Source organism: Photinus pyralis, unplaced genomic scaffold (genome assembly GCF_008802855.1).
Source record: "Photinus pyralis isolate 1611_PpyrPB1 unplaced genomic scaffold, Ppyr1.3 Ppyr1.4_LG10, whole genome shotgun sequence".
NCBI lineage: Eukaryota > Metazoa > Arthropoda > Insecta > Coleoptera > Lampyridae > Photinus > Photinus pyralis.
In genome coordinates this window covers 10,325,701-10,342,814 of record NW_022170250.1, presented here as the reverse complement: position 1 = coordinate 10,342,814, position 17,114 = coordinate 10,325,701, and the positions used below count along the sequence as shown (strand labels likewise).

At 39.0% G+C, this 17,114-nt stretch overlaps 1 protein-coding gene across 1 annotated transcript in view; it reads right to left on the bottom strand.

Annotated features, from left to right (window-relative positions):
* Window positions 1-6,699: 6,699 nt before the first annotated feature.
* The window catches only part of LOC116162484, a 40,893-nt gene continuing 30,478 nt past the window's right edge, over window positions 6,700-17,114 (bottom strand). The window contains exons 2-7 of the mRNA XM_031476108.1: window positions 7,846-7,963; window positions 7,674-7,799; window positions 7,395-7,618; window positions 7,167-7,349; window positions 6,932-7,120; window positions 6,700-6,874 (exon numbers count right to left, since the gene is read on the bottom strand). Coding sequence (XP_031331968.1) covers window positions 6,773-6,874; window positions 6,932-7,120; window positions 7,167-7,349; window positions 7,395-7,618; window positions 7,674-7,799; window positions 7,846-7,951 — 930 coding nt within the window. The 5' untranslated portion in view covers window positions 7,952-7,963 and the 3' untranslated portion in view covers window positions 6,700-6,772. The remainder of the gene's footprint in view (window positions 6,875-6,931; window positions 7,121-7,166; window positions 7,350-7,394; window positions 7,619-7,673; window positions 7,800-7,845; window positions 7,964-17,114) is intronic.

Here is a 17,114-nt window from a genome sequence, read left to right as displayed (position 1 = left end):
TTTTGGGCAGGGCTTTTCTAAAAAGTGAAAACCGACCAGAAAAATTTGATTTGCAGCCAAAAGAACACGTAATGAGCTTTTAACAAGGCAGGTAATGGAATGGAAATAATTTTTTAAAGTAAATTCTATTGGGGAAATCTCGTTTGGAACACCGACCAAAAATGATTAACCAGAAAAAGACAACTCTTTTAGATTTTCACCTCTGGATAGCAAAAACGGAACGTAATTAGCTTTTAGGTAATTGACCTATGCTTTACAAAAAAAAGCAAACCGATTGGAAACGCCTCTCGAATATACACCAAAAAGGACTAATCATGAATATCATCTTTAACTAAAAAACCATTTTTCTTTGAGTTGTTACTTCCAAAACTAGAATTTCTCATTAATTAAAAATCGAGTTCGGCATAAATCGTGCTTTCCTCAGACAAACCGTTTTCGAGATATTCGCGCCTAAAGTTTTGACATCACGACCAATGGATAGATTTCTTCCAGACGTCCCAATCGCCCTTAGCGAGTACGCTCTTCCGACAATCCGTTCTGGAGATGTGAGGGAATACATCCGATAACGATATCGGGTCGACGAGGAGGACTATGGTTGGTAGAAAGTGGTTCCTTTAGTTGAGACCTTTCATTAGAGTACCATGAAGTATAAAACCAGTTCCACTCCGCCCTCCTCTCCACCCCCTCCAACCCCATTTTGTAAGGTGTCAAAAAGAAGGGCAGTAGTTGGCAGAAAACCTTTTCATTGAGACCTTTAATTAGAATACCATGAAAGATAAAATAAATTTCTACCTCCCCCCCCTCCTCTAGGCTTCGTCACCCATTCATCCCGAAAAAGAGTCGCGCGGGAAACGGGATGTCGGAGGTGGGTACCGACAAAGGGAATATGGAGCCTCCGACAAAATCTTATTGATTGTGGTTAATAAAGGTACTGATCTGCCACACAAAATGCGCTGAAATCCCTTACATCTCACACAAAGATTTTGATAATTTTTTTTACTTTTTAACAATGTTCGGTACATCCTAAAGGAGAGTTAATTATATTTCAGTGCACCCTGTAGTCGACTTTAGCAAAGTATTAGAATTTAACTGCCGTTCTTGTCTTTTATGACTGGCCTATACGGTACACCACGTACTGCCCTCCCGACTTAGTGCCCTCGGTGCTTCAGCGCCTCCGGCGCGCCCTCCCCCATTCAGAGCTCGGTGCCGCGGCACCTTTGGCACCTACCTAGTTACGCCACTGGTCAGTAGTACCCTCAATCTGTTTTGGAGGTATAAAGGAACATATATCTAATCAAGACAAGGGGTCGAGGAGGAGAACTATGGTTGCTAGAAATTAATTCCTTTCGTTGAGACCTTTCATTAGAATACCATGAAAGCTAAAATTAATTTATACACCTCCCCCCCCCCCACGGCCCCGTCACCCACTGATCTTGAAAAAGGGTCGCTCGGGTCGGAAACGTTATAGTTTGTACAGCCCAATTTATTTCGATGAGACCCTTCATTAGAATACCATGATGGGTAGACCGTGTCTCTCCCCCCCCCCCCCCTTTTTCAAAAGTTTTACTTGCCACCATTAAAGGCATGCGTATGCAAAATCTGAGACCAATTATTTGTCGTATGTAAACATTATTCACGTTTTACCTTCAAAAACAGCATCTCAGGAAATAATTCATGTCCCCCTCCCCCTTTAAGACAACGAAATTTTATGACCGTTGACGGACGGACCGACAAACAATAGCACATTTTTTTTAGTTCTTAAAAAATGCGCTAAAAACTAGGTTGTAAGGTAGACCGAATTTATGCCGAACTCGCCTTCGGCTTACTCGGCGATCTTAGGCGCACCCTTAAATGGTCAGAGTTTCTCTACTTGCACGTTTTTGTCATTTACCCATTTAACAAGTGACCCCCCCCCTCCCTCCTTCAGGTTTCGTCACCCATTGTTACAGGATCGTATGTAAGTTATGCACGTTTTACTTTCCAGCATCTTAGGAAACAATTCATGCCCCCCTCCCTTTAAGACAGCGAAATTACATGGCCGTTTGCATACCTTCAAGGTATAAGCTACCTATTGCAAAAAATTCCAGGACTCTAGGACCATTCCCCTAGAAGTAGTTCAAAGCGGTAGAAGTGGGTCCGGACAGACGGTCGGGCGTATGGACGGACAAAATGCAAACACTAGGTTGTAAGGTGTGCTGAATTTATACTGAACTCGTTTTCGGATCGCTCGGCGTTCTTAGGTGTACCCTTAAATGGTCAGAGTTTTTCTGCTTGAACCTCTTTGTTATTTACCCATTTAACCAGTTTCACTCCCCTCCGCCTCCCCATCAACCCCTTCTTTTGGTAAGGGGTAAAAATGGAGGGCAGAAGTTGGCAGAAAACGATTTCTTTCATTTAGACCTTTAATAATTAGAATACCATGAAAGATAACATAAATTTGTGCCCCCCCCCCCCTCCCATCCTTCAGTCACCCACTGATCCCGGAAAAGAGTCGCACGTGAGAGTTGGAGTTTGTACAAATCAATTTATTTCGGTGAGACCTTTCATTAGAATACCGTGAAGGGTAGAACGTGTGTCCCTCCCCGGGCTCGGCCTTAAATGCTAAGGGTTTATTCACTATAAAAGGCTGTAGTAATTCGGCTTGCTTGACATAAATCGTGCTTTCTATATTGGAGCAATACATTGTCCAAGATCAAGATCGGACAACATATTTAAAAAACTAGATTTTAGGGTTAACCGAATTTATGCCGAACTCACCTCCTGCTCGCTCGGAATTCTTAAATTCAGTGTAATTCAGGAAATCTCCAAATTAGTATAACAAGCTTGGGGATGGCGCCCAGATGTCGCTGACGCGAGATCGAGTAGCCCCGTCTCTAAAGTAGTTAATTACACGGTCCCGGTAGGTACATGTACATTCCTTGTTTTTTACGAGCATTCTTCTACGAGCCAGCATGTTCTGCCAGCCAGCCAGCCAGTCAGCCAACCAGTGAGATTAAAAGCTACCTTTTTACAAATATATTTGCAAAAATACGCTAAAAACAAGGCTATAGGGTAAGCCGAACTTAGACTCATCCTTAAATAAGAGTTCTCCATTTTTTTGTTTTATTAAAAGATTATACCAATGCCAAATTTCGAAACCTAGTATAGGCTATTGGGTAAGCTGAATTTATGCCGAACTGGCTTTTGGCTCGCTCGGCATTCTTAGACTCAGCCTTAAATGCTCCCAGTTTTTTAGCTTCAATTTCTTTGCCTTTTATTAAAAAGCTATACCAATGCCGGACACAAAAGTACCAGTTAGAGAAAAGGGAAGAACGAGCGGTGGCACAACAGCGGTATTAACAGCTAATTGAGGTTAGCGGTAGAGAAGGCATGAAGAATTGAGGAAAGAAAATAGAAAAGTGTGGAGGACCTATAATTTGAAGAAGACGTAAACCATAGAATAGCGAATAAAGGATAATAGGTACTTGTGGGATAGGCGGGAGGTAAAAGAATAGATTAAGTGTGCAAAGAAACATTGCTATCAGAACTGGCAGAAAAGAGGGGATGGAAATGGATACATGAAAGAAGATAAACGGAGAGGGATGTCAGGCGTAAGTTAGGCATAAGTACAGAAGAGTACAGAAAAGGATGAGGAAGATTTTTGTGACTTGCCATCAGAAGGCGAGTTCGGCATAAATCGTGCACAGAAGTGGGCCAAATTTATGCCGAACTCGTTTTCAGCGCGCAGAGGCAGTGTTAAATTTTCTCTGCTTGAATTTTCTTGTAATTTGATAAAAAGCTCAACCAATGCTAAGCGAACCGAAGGCGAGTTCGGCATAAATCGTGCTTTCCATCTGGGAGGGGTGAGCTGAACTTATCGTATTCGTAGGTGCAGTGTTAGATGGTTAAATTTTTACATTAGAGGGATGAGAAGGCTGAAGACAAACAGGAGTGTGGGAATTATGGGGAGAGCTCCAACTGGAAAGCACCTAAGAAACCTTAAGGCCGACGCGCACCTAAGCGGCAAAGCGCATTTTTCGCTCACATTGATTTCATACGCCAATACGCGGGTGAATGAGAAGAAGAAGAATAATGAAGACCAAAGTGAAGAGGATGGAAATTAAAAAGAGGAAGAGAGCCAAAGAGACGAAGAAGGTGCAAAGAACAACCAGGGCTAATGCAGAGGATAGCAATAAAATACACGAGGAGAATTCAAAAGACAAAGAGAATGAAGCGGCTCCAAATGGTGCAGAAGACGACATTGCTGAAGATAAGCGGAATGATGAATAAGTCAGCGTTGAAGAATGGTACAAAGAGGGTGATGGACACGAATCAAAAGAGAGCGAAGAGGACCCAAGCGACGCCGAACCCAAGGTTAACTAGGATGTGGAAAGCGAGGTAGATGAAGAGGGACGAAAAGAACAATGAAGACGAATCAAAGGACGCATAAAACAATGTTGATGAAGATAACGAGGAGGAAAGTGCAAGAAGAAGTGCAAAGAAGAAGAAGAAAAACACAAAAAGGCGATGAAAATGAAGAAGACGTAATTGATTAAGGTGCAAGCGTAAAGTTGCAAAATGAAGACGTTCCTTGGAAAATCGTTTTTAGGATCCCAAACTACCTACTTTAGGAATTAAAGGACGATAAAGCATAATAAAACAGCCATAAGCAACCACAATAACGCATCGACCGCACGTGTTCCGGTGATTCCAGTCATGATTAACCCACTTTCAAGGTTTATTTAAATGCTTTGAAGCACTATCTTGAAATTTTTCAAATTTTCGAAGCCTTTTTTAACTTCTGGAATTTTAAAGAATTGGCGAAACTGAAGTCAATTCTGAACTTCTTTAAATTCCTGGAGCCTTGTAACTAAAAATCTTGAAAATCTCCTTCCAATTTCTTCAAAATCTCTAAAAAAAATTTCTTAGAACTCTCCTCAGACCTTTAGTATATTTTTAAAACTTCAAAACGTCTCTTTTCTACAAGGTGTCACAGAAGAGAGAACCAAAATATTTCTTTTTACAAGAAATCAAAGACCAAGTGACAGTTCGGTTTTTGGATACGTAATTTCTTGAAATCCCTTCGACATCTCCTCCAAATCTCTGCAGGGTTTCGAAAAACGGTTCCAAAACCTCATTATGCTCTCCATTTTTTTTCATAATGACATAGATTCTTCAATGTACCTTAGGTCAAAGACGAGCCTTGTTAGAAGTTCTTCTTAAGAACTCTTCTCTACCAAGGTTTTTAATACGATTTATTTTCAATTCGGAACTACTTAAAATTGTATCCTGAAGTTCCAGAAGTTAATTTTTTGATGGAAGGCCGTACACTACTCTTCTTTATTTCAACAGCAGAGCAGAGAAGATTTAACCCTTCAACAATGTGTCTACGAATGCCGAAAAAGCCGAAGGCGAGTTAGGTATAAATTGAGCTCACCCTATAGCCTTGTTATTTTTTAAATATGTCATCAGACTTTGTTCCTATTATGTTGGACAATGCACCCTTCCAATATAGATCGCTCGGCATCAAATGATATCAAATTCTTGCATGGAAGATTTAACCCTTTAATATTGTGTCTACGAATGCCGAACGAGCCGAAGGTGAGTTTGGCATCAATTGAGCTCACCCTATAGCCTTATTATTTTTTAAATATGTCTCTGGATTCTTAAGGCTCATATATTTGTCTAGTGAAATTCTTCATTCTTTCTGATTCCTCGAATTGTTTCCATTGTTCTGATTTTTTTCATTCTTCGGCCACTTTGGATTTTTCATGTTGGAGTACCCGCTTTGGATCAATGCATATTCGGTTGCTTGACGGTTCTTCCTAATGGAATTCCTTGCACTCGTTAGGGCTCTTCTGGTACTGGTACGTCATCTTGGTATTACGCGTTCTTCTGTTTTCATCTTCCCCCATCATTCAAATTAATCCTCGAATGAATAGTAATCCCATCAGTAGTTGATAGAGGTCAGACTGACATCCACGCGTTATCCCAGTCTCAAAGGTTCGCATGGCGAAATTATGATAGTGATTAGTGATGGTTGATTGCCGCAATTGAGGTTAACCGCAGCGCTGAAATAGATTAAGATTCCGGGACACACTTTGTATGGCACACTTTTTTAATCAAGAAAATTGGTTTTCTGGGTGAATTCAGATTGCATGTTACGTTGAGTGCCAAATAATCGCAGAGATTTTTAATGTTAACGTTTCTTAGAAGATCTATCTAGTGAATTCTACCTTCAGAATCTTGCCGCTAGTGGATGAATCTAGCCGGTCATTTTTCTACTGACTGTTCTGGTAAATTTCTTCTACTATGCGCATCTTAAACCTTTTACGTTAAATTCGCGATCTAATTCTCGTAATCTCAATCTTAGCGGACGACCTATACGCTATGGCAACTGTCTCTCTCCTTTTCCTTGACTCCGTACGATCTAGAAAATGGAACCACCGCAAACTTTACGACACGCGTCTATATTGCACCAACCGCAAGCAGATGCAACGCAACGTTGACGACTCGCTTGTATCTTCACTTCCCCTCCCCCTTACCGTCTACCCGCGATTACTATTCGTATGAAGCGGTACATATTAAATTTCAGGGAACGGGTCAGGAGCGAAGACTGGAATGGTTTGGACACGTAATGAGAAAGGAAGAAGAGTATACTAAATGAAGAGTGGAAGTGAGAAGGTGCGGAGAAAACCAAGGAGAAGGAGCAATTGTTGTTATACTTTTATTTCAAATTATGTACAAATATTCACTTAAACTAGCGTGTAAAAAAAATATCAGAAAACTTGTCCTATTGTTCTGGTATTGGGGTGAATTGCAGGGGAACCGTTCCCAGATAAAACGGAATACTGGCGATTAGATCGAAATGCGGGTACGGCAACACCGCTTTTCCCTAAAACCGAAACCGTCTCAGTTGCAATTGGTCACAAACGTCATCCTGCGCGCTCACCACAAGTTCGCAGTGCATCCTGAGCATGTGGCAGCTCGTCAGGCTGGGAGCCTTCGTCTGTTCTGGAATCTGGAGCTGCGCCCGAAAGAGTTTCTGCATGCCCTTCGGTACCTGGCTGTCGGGCACGTAGATTTTCTGCAGGAGCCTTTCCTTTCTGTACGTCTTGGACCGCCCCACCAATTCGAACACCTGCGCGTGGATCGTCAGTGGTAGTCCGACGCGAGGAGGCGCTTACCTGGATTATTTTGAATGAGACCTTCGAGACGTTCATCATCGACTTGTTCCGGACGAAACAGGCGACGTTGACGATCTCCGAGGGCACGTATCCGCCTTGGGGCAGTTCAATTTTGAGCGAGAGCGGCTGCATTTTGAAGCAAATGCAGCAGGAGTCGTTGACGGAGGTCGCTCGCAACGGCCTCTGAAACACGCACCATGTACGCGTTTCACGATTGAAACGGCTTACCCTGATCGGCATCAGCACCGTGTTCAAGTCGATGTAACTGCAAATTGTAATGGACTTGGAGTCTTCGAGCGGCTCCATGAAGCCCTGCACGTCGACCTCCACCGTAACTCTGTAGGAGATATTGAGGCGCTTCAGGGAGAAAGTCGAGGGTAGGTTGTTGGGTAGTTTAATGAAGTACTCGAAGAAGTGGTCGCCGGATTTAATGAGCACTATCTCACGTTCCTCTACAACAGACCGGGAGGGTTAGGCAATGGTCCCAGACGACTTGGAGCAACCTACCACTGTTGTACTTCTTCAGCTTGAGTATCTCGACTTCCTCATGTATATACTCCTCAATAATCGGGTCGCCTCGATTCTCGTGCGCTATACGCAGGACACCTTCCCCGTGGAGGGTAACCGTTATATCTACAAACAGACCGCTTGCGTTCCTTTTCAAAGTGATAGACCTTACCTTTCACCCTCTTTCCCGTTTTGAAGCTCAGCTCCACCGTACCGGACAGCGTCTCTCCCGGAAACAGCTCGCGTTTGTCGACGTTTATTACGCATTTCTCAGTCATCGCTCGCTACATCTGCAACAGAAAGTGAAATATCACCGATTGTGTTCACGCCGTGTCCTGTACTATACTGTCAAAACAACGAACAGGTGCTTTCGTATTGTATCCAAAATTAAAAATCGGGCACATATGCGCAACGAGATTAATCTGTGGTCGGCTGCCAAAACCCATTTGTCTTCTGTGGGAGTGAATTCTTTTCTCTTAATTTTTTTTGTGAATATACGCGGTGATATTGTGGTATTGTTGGAAGCGCGCTTAAATAACACGAATTTTAAGGTTCGTACCAGATTTTTATCATAATGAACGTTATCGCTGGAAAATCCGACGTTCTCTCTCTTTCTTTCGTAATTTTCAACGTAGATTCTCACCATTCCGACACCACCTGATTTGACCAGGAGCAAGGTTTGCCTTATTAGCTCCTGGTGGCGCCCGAGATTACCATACCGTTCCGCCGACTACTGCAGTTGGCACGGTTTGTAATAAAATTAATGCATACATCGATAATTGTCGTTTCATTATTTCTTCGCTTTAATTAATGTTACCGTTTGTCGCATTTTTTCCAGAGCCCTCTAGCGCTGTCTGAAAGTGTTCTAAAAGCTTTCCAAAACATTACAAGTACTTTAGGGCTCTCTTGAGAGGTTTTATAGGTCCTTGTAAGATAAATGACAGGTCGCTTTCAAAACAGCCTAGGGGGATAATATAGTGACATCGATTTTCTAATGGCGTTATTTATCATTTATCATTTATCATTTATCATTTATCATTTATCATTTATCATTTATCATTTATCATTTATCATTTATCATTTATCATTTATCATTTATCATTTATCATTTATCATTTGTCATTTGTCATTTGATATTTGTCATTTATCCTTTATCACTTATCACTTATCATTTATTATCATCATCATTTATCATTTATCATTTATCAATTTATCATTTATCATTTATCATCATTTATCATTTATCATTTAATCATTTATCATTTATCAATTTTTTCATTTATGCATTTATCATTTATCATTTATCATTTATCATTTATCATTTATCATTTATCATTTATCATTTATCATTTAATCTTTATCATTTATCATTTATATCATTTATCATTTATCATTATCATTTTCATCATTATCATTTATCATTTATCATTTATCATTTATCATTTATCATTTATCATTTATCATTTATCATTTATCATTTATCATTTATCATTTATCATTTATCATTTTATCATTTATCATTTATCATTTATCATTTATCTCATTTATCATTTAATCATTTAAATTTATCATTTATCATTTATCATTTATCATTTATCATTTATCATTTATCATTTTCATTTAATCATTTATCATTTTATCATTTATCTTTATCATTTATATTTATCATTTATCATTATATCATTTATCATTTATCATTTATCATTTATCATTTATCATTTATCATTTCATCATTTATCATTTATCATTTATCATTTATCATTTATCATTTATCATTTATCATTTATCATTTATCATTTATCATTTATCATTTATCATTTATCATTTATCATTTATCATCATTTCATTTCATTTATCCTCATTTATCATTTATCATTTATCATCATTTATCATTTATCATTTATCATTTATCATTTATCATTATATCATTTATCATTTATCATTTATCATTTATCATTTATATTTATCATTTATCATTTATCATTTATCATTTATCATTTATCATTATCATTTATCATTTATCATTTATCATTTATCATTTATCATTTATCATTTATCATTTATCATTTATCATTTATCATTTATCATTTATCATTTATCATTTATCATTTTATCATTTATCATCTTTATCATTTATCATTTATCATTTATCATTTATCATTTATCATTTATCATTTATCATTTATCATTTATCATTTATCATTTATCATTTATCATTTATCATCTTTATCATTTATCATTTATCATTTATCATTTATCATTTATCATTTAATCATTTATCATTTATCATTTACATTTATCATTTATCATTTATCATTTATCATTTATCACATCATTTATCATTTATCATTAATCCATTTATCATTTATGCAATTTATATTTATCAATTTATCATTTATCATTTATCATTTATCAAATTTTATTTATCATTTATCATTTATCATTTATCATTTATCATTTATCATTTATCATTTATCATTTATCATTTTATCATTTATCATTTATCATTTTCATTTATCATTTGTCATTTGTATTTGATATTGTCATTTATCCTTTATCACTTATCACTTATCACATCACTTATCACTCATCATATCACGAAGTACGAATTGTTTTGGATTCTACGCACCAAAATTAATAAGAAAAGTGTTTTCCCGAGAAATTTTGGTGCAGTCGATTTTTGGTAAAAAAGGAAGGTTATACACTGCCTTTTTTTGAGCCCCGAAAAAAAAATTGTCTCAGATCGACACGGAAAAAAATTTTCTTATAGAATGTGGCCTGTAGAATCCATAATTTCAAACAGTTCCAAGATTGGGCTACTAGTTCAAAAGTTACAGCCCTTTGAAATTTATTTCGAAATTGGTTTCTAGTCTATAACTTTTGATTGAGAAGTCTGATCGAAAAAGTACGAATTGTTTTGAATTCTACGCACCAAAATTAATAAGAAAAAGTGTTTTCCCGAGAAATTTTGGTGCAGTCGATTTTTGGTAAAAAGGAAGGTTATACACTGCCTTTTTTTGAGCCCCGAAAAAAAATTGTCTCAGATCGACCCGGAAAAAAAATTTTCTTATAGAATGTGGCCTGTAGAATCCATAATTTCAAACAGTTCCAAAATTGGGCTACTAGTTCAAAAGTTACAGCCCTTTGAATTTTCTTTCGAAATTGGTTTCTAGTCTATAACTTTTTATTGAGAAGTCTGATCGAATTTATCATTTACCATTTATTATTTATTATTTAGTAATTGTATAATAGTTCGGTTGATTTTCGTGGTGATTTTCTGGAATTTACGTTCTTCAGTGTAAAGTAAACTCCACGGCACAATAGTAGTCTGGTTAGTGCCTTTGACTTGCTCGGCATATGCTGGATTGGTGATTGTTTGGCGTCATGTGTCCAGTGAAAAGAAATTCATTACCGAGCGAGCCGCAGGCGGGTACGGCACAAGACATCCCCGTCTCTTTAAAATAAAGCTCAACAGCACAATAGTGCCCTGATTTGTGCTGTGCTGTCGTCTTACTCGTCATAGATTTGCCTTTTTTTACTTGATATACGCCCTACCAAAAAACTGCGGGCGAATTCGGCACAAAATACGCCCTGAAGTTTAAAGTGAAACTCGACGGCACTATAATCGTCTGGTTTGTGCCCAACTCGCTTTCGGCTCTATTGCCATGGATTATTTTGATGCTTCTTTAGCTTCATGCACCTCCCACTTAGATGAAATGGCATTGCCGGGCGAGGCGCAGGGGACTTCGGCACAAAGTATCCCCCTCTCTATAAAATCAAGCCCAACAGCACAATGGTACCCTGATTTGTGCCGCGTTGTCGTCCCGCTCGCCATAGATTGATTTGGTAGGTACTTATTCAACTTGATATGCCCCTACCAAGAAACAGCAGGCGAGTTCGGCACAATATCCATCCTTCGGCTGATAATGAAGGTCTACGGCACAATAATAGTGTGATTTGTGCCGAACTGGCCTTCGGTTTGCTCGGCATAGCTCTTAGTGTTTATTTAGCGTCGGGTAGCTCCTACTTAAAAGAAATGTCATTGCCTGAAGCCAACCTATGCCGATCGAACCACAGGCGAGATGAGCACAAATGGGCCCCTTTATTTAAAATGAAACTTGAAGGCACAATTGTGCTTTTATTTGTGCCGAACTTGCTTTCAGTATTTGTCAGGCGGGCCGCAAGCGAGTTCGTCACAAAATAGCATCTTTGACATGATTTGTGCCGTTGGTTTTCATTTATTTAATTTGATCTACCTTCCACCAAAAGGAGACGTTATTGCCTCAGAACAGAAACGAGTTCTGTACAATGTACTGTTGCAGGTGGTCGCTTTAGGCTTAGAAAGATTTGGTTTCCAATTTCAAAATTTGCCAGTGTAGGCATTTTTATACGTGTACCGCTCCATAGTAAAAGAGAACAAAACGACATGTGCGAGAGAATGAAGCTCTTTCAGATAAAACTAAAAGAGCCGTTACGGCATTGAGACTCGGTTCGGAAAAATTGGGTGGGAGAGAAGGATTCTTTGCTGAACTTTCAAGTTTCGAGTTCGACTTTATGTAAGTTGAGCGCGGCATTCTAGATCGTGTAACATTTATTTTCAACTAAAAATTTCAAGACGAATTCGTATAAAGCGAAAGTTGAGGATAAAAAAAACACTGTGTCCTAAATTCAACGTATGTGACGTGAAATTCTCTGCGAGTTGCCATTACAAGTAAAACGAGCGAGCATTTGCGTTTTGTTGGGTTATTGGTTCAGGGGGATTGCGTTTAGATAAATTTTACTACGAGAGCGTTGTGGTCCAGGGTGCGCAACGTTCATTGCGTTTACACATAATATACAATACATAAAAAAGCAAGTTTATTTTCTCAATATTTTGTTTCCAATTGGTTTCCAAGAGCCTTCAAGAACATTCATAGGCCTTTTACAAACTCAAGTTTCTTTAAAGGTTTTTGAACCTTGCGGTTTTTTAAGGTTTCTCTTCTTTTTAAGGCTATGCGGATCTTTAAAAGCCTTCATAAAGAAACAGAGGGAAGTTCGGTGGAACACAACAAAATCAGTTTATCGAAAATAATAGGTTAAGCCCGTCCTTTGGATGCGGAAAACATCTATATTTATGCCAACGAAAATAACAATAGCAATATTAGGTCGTAGACTTTCGATTCTTAGGTAAACAATCGTCTCTGCCAAGTGTTTGCGTTTTTACCTACTTTCCGCAGACCCATAAATTTTCGCGAAAATCCCAAAAAGTGATTGCTCGCTTACGTAAACCGGCGGCGGCAGGAAACTAAATCAGCAACTAATTTATTTTACTCGGGACACTTCCTCATTGCTGTAGACATGTTTGACATTCGGTCCAATCCAGATGTGAGTAATTTGGTCAAGGGTCCTAAATGCGAATTCACGGTCGAAAATATTTATACTTCCAACGTAAACATTCGGCGCGTATTGTTTTTAGAACGATCATTAAAAACAATATTTCAAAATAAAACGCCCACGCGGCGCTCATTAGATGAACGCGAATGCGCCAGCGCGATTACAAAAAAGATGAATTATCTCGTAAATAATGATTGAACCGCGCTGAAAGGGTGCCAAAATGAAATTTGTGAATTCGCGGAAGGTGCCCGGTTACGTTTTATTGGTTTTCGGGATTGATCCAGTTTGCTCTAATTCGTTTAGCTAATTGCCAAATTACATAAAACTGTAGTCGTGCTAAATGAGATTAATTTTGAACTGTTCCAAATACGGACTCAAGTCTGAGGACGAGATTATAGAAACGAATATGCTCCAACAAGAATTTTCAACATTTCACGAAGGTCACGCAGTTCAAGACCCATTCCGTTCAAGCTTTGGTAGGAAGGTGCAATGGCACGAGAGATTCGTGAAAGAGCTTCACTAATTATCACTTCGGCATCGATGTTGGAACTGCCTTCAAACATGCTTCAATTTGCTTATATACCAAACGGAAAGTCTCTAGAAAAAATAATGTAGCGTTCTCGAGTCTAGAAGGCGTATCACATTTCAAAGAGAGAATGCGTCGGATCCGCTTTCATTCCATATCGCCGGTGACTGATTTTTTATCAACTTGATGGAGCCTGCTGGCGCCCCGATGTCTGAGATACTCGCTACAATCGAAATAAATGGGCACTAAAGCCAATCAAAGCCGAGCGAGCCGAAGGGCAACACATACTAGAAAGGGATGACGAACCAGGATAGGAAGAAAGGGGAAAGAGAATGACAAAAGAAAAGCAAGAGAAAGGGAGGTAGAAGCAAAATAAAGAAGGAATAATAGAAGGTATGGTGATGGCAGATGCTGAAGTGTTGGGAAGGGAGTGTGAAGGAAGGGAGTGAAGAAGAATGAAGGAAAAGACAAGAATGGGCAGTAGAAAGATGGAAAAGTGAAATGCAGGGCAAGGTTGGGTGTTGGGTGGAAGAGATGCGTGAAAATGACGGAAAATTAGAAAATGTGCACGAGAAGAAAGAAATAGGGATACAAGGATGAAGAAAGAAGGAGTTTAGAAAATGAAAAATGTGATCAAAAGTGAGAGAAGGAAGACAGAGTACTAGAGAAAAGAGGGAGATGAGGAAGCTGAAGAATGATGTGAAGTGGATGCCAAAAAAGAGAAAAGATGAGCAGAGGAAAAGAAAACAGAGAAGCAGCAGTGGTGTAGAATAAAGCGGAGAAAGAGAAACGGCGAGGGAGAGGAAAAGCAGGAGAAAGCAAAAGAATGGAAAATTAGGTAGATGGAACGCATAACAAAAAAAATTGGATGGAGGGCAAGCATAAGAAGATACCGGATAAACGGTGCAGATGATGGGGAAGGAAAGAATGAGGCAATGGAAACTGAATGTAAACGGAATAGGAAGATCATTGTGAAGTAATATCAAATACGCAAAGAATGAACGAATGAGGTGAAAGCAGATGAGGATGATGGAAAAGGAAAACAGCGGAAGCAAAAGAAAACAAAACAAGTGGATAGAAGAAAGGTAAGACGAAGAGACGAATACAGTTGAAAGAGAAACGGAAACAGCAAAGCAGAGTAAGAGGAACAAAGAAACGAGAACGGAAAGGAGTTAAAGAAAGACAAGAAGGCAGAGATGAAAAGAGAAACCGGTGATAAAAGATGACAAACGGAAAGATGAGGTGGGCGAGGAGTGGCATGAGAAAGGAAAAAGTAGCAGAAGGGACAGGAAAATAAGGCAGGAGAGTAGGGCGCGAAAGTAAGTGAAAAGAAAGAGTCAAAAAGGAGATATAGAAAGAAAAGGGGAAGAGATATGGAAAATTGCGTAAAAAATGGAAAATGTAAGAGTGAGGAAGGGACAAGAGAAAAGGAAAGATAACGCTAAATATAAAGAAAATTGCAAAAAAAAAACGCTCTAGATAGAGATAGGGCAACATATAAAGAAAGTAAGAGAAAAGAATTATAATTCAGAAGGTGGAGAAGATTATCTTAAGGAGGAATATGAATCACAGAGAAAAGGATACCCAGGAAAAGAATAGAGTAGGTAGAGGAAGCGGAAGGGGAAGGGAATTGTAAGAGTGGGGCAATGGGAGGTGACAATGGAAAAGATAAATGCGAGATAAGGTTGGGCAAAAGGGAAGAGAGGTGAGGGAAGAGATGTCGGTCGGACTTGAATAGGAAAAGGAAGAGGACAAGCAAAGATTTATGAAGGGAAATAGAAATAGAAATGAAAAAGGAGATAGATGAACAGGAATAAAAAGTAGTCAAGAAGAAGGGAGTGGAAAGGAGTTAATAGGAAAGCGAAAAGAAAAACAATTTTCAAGATGGGAAAGCAGAGGAAGATGAAGCCAAGGAAAAAACAGTGAGAAATAGAAATTGAGAGAAAGGTGCGAAAATAAAATAGAAAAAAACGCGCAAGGAGGAACAGGGGAGAGGGAGAGGAGGCACTCGGTGAGATGATGAATAGGAGAGGGGAAAGAGTTATGATACAGAAGATTGGAAGGATAAGTAGGGGGGAACTTGAAAGAGAATAGAAAAAGGGAAAGGTAAAAGTAAATCGCGGAAGGTGAAAAGAATTAGAAAATAAAGAAAAGTTACCAGGTGGAAAGGCAAGGGAAGGGAGGGAATTAAGAGGAGAACTGGAATTTGAATAGGATTATGAAGTTGACGAAGAAGAAGAAAGCGTTGAAAATAGAAAGGGAAAGGGAGAAAGGAGTATACTCCAGGCTCTGGCTCGGAGCGGAGGGGAAGGGCTTCTTCGACTGACAGGGTTCCGCCAGAATCCGCAGGTTGCCATTGCGGCCGAATGCCGAAGGAGCGGACCTTGGACTGGTTGGAGGTCTCTGAAAGTTCAGAAGCACGAGCCTTCTTCGGCAGGGAGGAGTCTAATAGGGTTTACCTCGATTGCGTGTCCATGCAACCACACGAAGCCTGGCTTTACTACCCCTCCACTTTCTTTATACACGTCCAACGTTTATTGTCCTTAAAAGGAGTGTACTTGAGATTCTTGAAACCGCTGAGATTTCTGAGATTCCTGGCATTCCTGATACTCCTGAGATTCCTGAGAATTTTTTTAGATTCCTGAGATTGTCAAGATTCTTGAAATTCTTAGGACTTGAGATTCTTGAGATTCCTGAGATCCTTGAGATGTTTCATATTCCTGAGATTTTTTTAGATGCTTGAGATTCCTGAGATTCTTGAGTTTCTTGTGATTCCTGAGATTCCTGAGGTTCCTGAGAATCTGGAGATTCTTGAGATTCTCGAGAATCTTGAGATTCTTGCGCTTCCTGAGATTCCTGAGATTCTTTAGATTCTTGAGATTCTTGTTATTCTTGAGATTCTTGAGATTCTTTAGATTCCTGAGATTTTTGAGATTCTTGAGATTCTTGAGATTACTGAGATTCCTGAGATTCTGGAGATTCTTAAGATTTTTGAGATTCTTGAGATTCTTTGGATTTTTGAGATTCTTGAGATTCCTAAGATTCTTGAGATTACTGAGATTCCTGAGGTTCTCGAGAATCTTGAGATTCTTGAGTTTCTTTGTGATTCCTGAGATTCCTGAGATTCTTGAGATTTCTGATATTCTTGAGATTCTTGAGCTTCTTGAGATTATTGAAATTCTTCAGATTTTTGAGATTCTTGAGATTCTTGAGATTCTTGAGATTCTTGAGATTCTTGAGATTGTTGATATTCTTGAGATTCTTGAGATTCCTGATATTCCTGAGATTCCTGAGATTCCTGAAATTCCTGAGATTCTTGAGTTTTTTTAGATTCTCGAGATTGTTGAGACTTGAGATTCCTGAGATTCATGAGATCCCTGAGATTCCTGAGATTGTTGAGATTAATTGAGGGTATCCATGTTTTCTCGAACTCAACATGAGGTGGACATCGAAGAAATTAGGGGAAGGTGTTGAGTTATTAATTCTCCCTAATTCTTGAGATTTTTGAGATTCTCGAGATTCACGAGATCCGCGATTCTTGA